We start from the raw sequence: 4,866 nt of genomic DNA, 5'->3' as shown, positions 1-4,866 counted from the left end.
AGTAGAGTTACTGTGGGATTAAGTGACTGAAAATGCGAGGAGAGGAAATAAAACGATTGCTCAGCAGGACAAGTGTGGTGCTGCTGTCCTCGCCTACGTCTCTGCCCACAGCAAGGTCATGGAAATTCAGCGTGAGCCCAAGTGGTTCTTCAGCAGCAGACACTCATGGACATGATCCTGGCACTCGCCGGTGTTTGTTTGACAGCTGCGTGTGCTTCAGCCACGGCTGCAGTAAGTGACCTACTGGGTTCTGCGGAGGAAGGCTGGCCCTACCATTCCCCATTGAGTCAGGAGGTCAAGTGAGAATTCCACTGATGTCTTTAAATAGTCTTGGCTGCAACAAGCTAATGTGGGGGAGGATTCTGGAGTGTGCCCGGGTGCGCCTGGCAGTCATAGGCAGGTCCCCAGTTGCTGCTGGAGGGGGAATTCGGAGGAGACTTCCTTAGCTGCTTCCAAGTGACACTGGTAAGGTCTGTGTGCAATGGTTCAACAGAAGACCTCATGCACAAATGTGCTAATGGAACTGTGGTATCTGGTGATAACAGCAGAAATTGGCTTCCTTCTTTTATGGGTGGGAACATTGAATTGGGGTCTGTTGGGAAAAATCACTTGCTCTATGAATAAGCCATACGGACCCCCTTTGAACAGCTTTTAGAAAAAGCAAGTATTTTTCACAGTAAAATTGCCTGAGCTCAGAACCTGAGAGTGAGCTAGCCACCGCCGCAACGCTTTGCTGTTCTTTCCAAATCAGGCAAGTGCAGAGGTGGGGAGGAATTAGGGTTTGATGGCTGCAGGGAATGAAGGGGTTAACTGATTTATCCCAGCTGTGCTCTTTGCTTACTGTTCTCTGGTTACTGAGACTTTGGAGCTCAGTCTAGTCTACACCCTACAGTGTGCTATTCTTGCCGCAGCCCATTTTTTGTATCTTTCTTGAGCAGGGATCACATCTTGCTGCACATCGTAGAAACCGTGTGGGTCTGTCTCCTCCTCCAACCTGGGAGCTCCGTGGTAGGAGGAGCAGGTGTTGTTCTTCTCAGGTTTCCCGCCCAGTGTCCAGACTGGAAAAGGTGCTAATAAATATAAGTTAAATTGAATTAAACTAAGAATACTGAGAAGTTATACAAGTCTTGGCAGTAACCCCAAATGCTAAGTCTTGATATAGTTTGCTATAACTTTATAGACAAATGTGCCAAGAAATCAGAACAATTGGCTCTTCGTAGACCTGAAGGTACTTGATTTTCTTCAGTGTCATATTTTCATTCTGATCCTTTAGTTCTAAATCAGTATTAATGTGTGGCTCTTGGCTGCTGCCATAGCAGTAAGGTCCGGTGACCTTTGGTGCCGGAACTCTGTCACTGCTTGCCCTGGTGTCTGTATTTCACTAACAGCTGTGTACTCTTAAAATAAAAAACAAGCTTCATGTTTTTATAGAGCCTTTTTTCCAAGGAGCTTTTAAATGTCATTAAACTCATTTTTTTTAAATGTTAACATGGGAAAGTCAATATTACCCTCCTCCAAATTGTAAAAGGGTAATTACTTTTTTGCATGACTTGTCTATGTCTTTCCCCCTCTTTGCTGCCTTTTGGTCATTGTTGGCCAAGTTATTCCATTTAGTAGTTTATCTCTGAGAGGGCAGATGTAGTCATGGAGAAGTGAAATTAGAATGGGATCATTTGATGATTGCCTAGTGTCTAGCAAAGTAGTTCAAGGACATGACAATGAGTGGAAGATGACTGGGAAGGAAGGTTGAAATACACATTAAATCAGTTCATATTTATTATCTGAAAGCCATCCTTCTACCCATTACTCACCACCAGACATAAGCAAGAGTGGCTTGGTTATTCTTCTACAGCCGCATGAAAGAAAAATCCCTATGATTGTCCCCCAGAACTTAAGGGGAAAGCTCTGCCTGTTTTGGTCACTGGGGACAGAGCCCACTGTGGTTTGCCTTTTGGTCCCAAGTGATGCTTCATGGAGGCTGATGGAGGAATGTGTCTTGCCGTTGCCACCTGGCCACAGGTTGCTGATTGAAGGGTAGAAACTATCTGAAACCAGGTTTCAGCACCTCATACTGTACTTGGCACACAGTACTTAGCAAATATTTGCCTTTTGAATTACATGGAATTCAGACCTGTTAGGTGTCCACTCTCCCAAGGGCTGAATCTCACTGCTCCTCAGAAGAATCAGAACTGTTAGTTCTCTTTGGAGAAAACCAACCCCCTTTCAATTTATGTTTAGGATAAGATGAACATGATAATCCAGAGGTTATTAAGAACATACAGAGTTAAAAGCAAATACCTCCTTAACATGGATGTTCAACAGCGACTTAGCAAATATTAACAAAAGCATTGCCAGACACTAAGGGTGAGAGTAGAAAGCTGAGATGAGAGAAGTACCCTGGCTGACCGAGTCCAGGTGAGCTGCCTCCCATCCAGGCCTCCAGGACCCACGTCATGTGTGTTTTTTGTCCTTCAGGTAGCCGAAGAGCATCTCCAGGCCCCCCTCCACCAGCTCCGGCAGAGGCTTGGATAAAGGGTTGTGGGAAATGTGGAGCCCTTTGTCCATGGGATTCCAGGCGATCCTCACCAGTCTACACAGCAGGTGGAGTTCGCTCGGGAGGGTCTGGATGTCGTTGTTGTTGAGGTTCAGCAGCTCCAGGCTGGTGACCAGGCAAAGCGACCTCGGGAAGGAGTGGATATTGTTGGCCTCTGCGATGAAGATCTGAAGGCTGGTCAGGTGCTGGATGCTCTCAGCGATGTTTTCCAGGCGATTCGAGCCCACGTGCAAGAAAATCAGTTCCTTCAGGGAGAACACACACATGGGGATGTGCGCGAAGAGGTTGTTGCTGAGGTTCAGCTTCCTCAGTCTGGAGAGGTCAGCGAAGCACGCAGGGAGCTGGGACAGGCAGTTGTGCGACAAGCTCAGGACCTCCAGCTTTCGGCACAAGCTCAGCTCGGCCGGCACCTCGGTCAGGCAGTTCATGTTGACAAACAGGACCCTGAGGCCTTGCAGGAGGCTCACTTCTCTGGGCAGGCTCTTCAGGCGGTTCCCGCACAAGTTCAGGACCACGATCCGGGTCAGTTTCCCCACCTCGGGAGGGAGAACCCGGAGCTGGTTGTGAGACAGATTGAGTTTCTGGACCTCGGACAAGCCCCACAGAAAGTCGGGGATGTCTGTCATTCCTCTGGTGACCAGGCTGAAGCTGACGTGGTGCATGCCTCGCTTCAGCAGAGACCGCGGGTCCCTTCCCGGGAGCAGGGCATCGTCCCACGGGGAAAACTTCTGTCTCCTCCCCGTGAACAGTATCCTCTTGGGGCCCTTATCCTTGGAGCTGGCCCTTGACTGCCTGGCCCCCATCGTACCTTCCCTTCTATTCACTCTTCTCTGCCACCTCCCAGCAGGGACTGTGTCCTCTCAGCTGCTAAAAGCCAGGCTGTTGCAGGCAGGGAGCCTGCGTCCGGGTGAGAACCAACTTGGGACTAGGCGGTCCTAGCGTGGAGAAAGCTGCCCGGAGAGTCTTGATCAGGCCTTGCAGGTATCCGAGACAGGTCCCTGGGTGGCTGCAGGAGCTGTGCCTGTCCCCCAGCGTTTAGGTGTTTTTTCTCTGAGCAGCTGGGCTGTAATGATATACTTGTCCAGGAGGCTGCTAAACTGCTCGATTCCCTCTGAATGCCACAAGGCAGCTGTCACTGTCACTCTGCCTGAGTTTTATTGACCGGGTACATGCAAACAGGTCACAGGAAGGCTGCATATAACTTTACTCTCTCAGCTTTTCTTGGGTGTCACAGTTGAGGAGGGTGATTAGCAAGCCCATGTCTAAAAAGAAGTAAAGTGGAAAAACAGAGCAGGTCACCCGAGCACCGGCTGGTGGCAGGATTGCGGGAGCTCAGCCAGACAACTTCACAGTGAACCTGGGCTCCATGCTAGCGACAGTTATGTCTCCAAAGCTAAGAATCTGCAGATGATCTCGTAGGTCCCCGTTCCAAACTTCGATGAACTGTATGTTTGTGAAAACATGACAAAAGCAGCCCGGATACCTGGAATCGTCCAGGTCAAAGGTTTTTATCCTGTGCTTGTCAGAGGTGATTTAGTGAGAAGGGGGTTGGGAGGGATCTCAGCCCCTCACTCCCATTTCAGCCAGAGAAGCTCTGGGCTCATCTGTCTTACAGAGACCTTCTGTATTTAGTAGGATGCGCTTTAAATGTTTGAACAGCCACTTAAGTGGCCACCTCAGTATGGTAAGCACGGGCCACGCATTGTCCTGGAAGGATATAATGAGGCCCCCCTCACTACGCACCATTCTCTTTCTCTCTCTCTCTTCTCCTCCCTGTCTTTTTATTTATTGTTAATTTTTTATTTATTTCTTTTTCTTTTTCTTTTTTTTGATGGAGTTTTTGCTCTTGTCGCCCAGGCTGGAGTGCAGTGGTGTGATCTTGACTCACTGCAACCTCCACCTCCTGGGTTCAAGTGATTCTCTTGCCTCAGCCTCCCAAGTAACTGGGATTACAGGTGCCCACCACCTCACATGGCTAATTTTTGTATTTTTAGTAGAGACAGCATTTCACCATGTTGGCCAGGATGGTCTTGACCTCCTGATTGAGGCGGGTGGACCCGCCTCGGCCTCCCTGTCTTTTTCTTGAATTAAAAAAGTTAACTTATACCTTAAGTTTGCACAGTTGATTGTTGGTGTTATGGGCTGAACTGTGTCCCCTCACCCTGCCCTCAAATTTCGTATGCTGAAATTGTAACCCCCAGTATCTCAGAAGGCGCTGCGTTTGGCGAATGGGCCAAGTGAAGACGTAGGGAGAAGGCAGCCACCTGTGAACCAAGGAGAGAGGCCTCAGAAGAAGCCAACACCTTGATCTC

At 48.9% G+C, this 4,866-nt stretch overlaps 1 protein-coding gene across 1 annotated transcript; it reads right to left on the bottom strand.

Moving 5' to 3' along the window:
- Nucleotides 1–2,413: 2,413 nt before the first annotated feature.
- Nucleotides 2,414–3,386, bottom strand: LRRC30 (leucine rich repeat containing 30). Its single transcript, XM_011994358.1, has one exon. It carries the CDS (start codon nt 3,355–3,357, stop codon nt 2,452–2,454), a length of 906 nt encoding a protein of 301 aa, XP_011849748.1. The 5' UTR covers nt 3,358–3,386; the 3' UTR covers nt 2,414–2,451.
- Between the last annotated feature and the right edge of the window lie 1,480 nt (nt 3,387–4,866).

This window comes from Mandrillus leucophaeus, unplaced genomic scaffold (assembly GCF_000951045.1).
Source record: "Mandrillus leucophaeus isolate KB7577 unplaced genomic scaffold, Mleu.le_1.0 Scaffold453, whole genome shotgun sequence".
NCBI lineage: Eukaryota > Metazoa > Chordata > Mammalia > Primates > Cercopithecidae > Mandrillus > Mandrillus leucophaeus.
The sequence above is the reverse complement of the archived record's forward strand: the minus strand, read 5'-3'. Positions and strand labels throughout refer to the sequence as shown.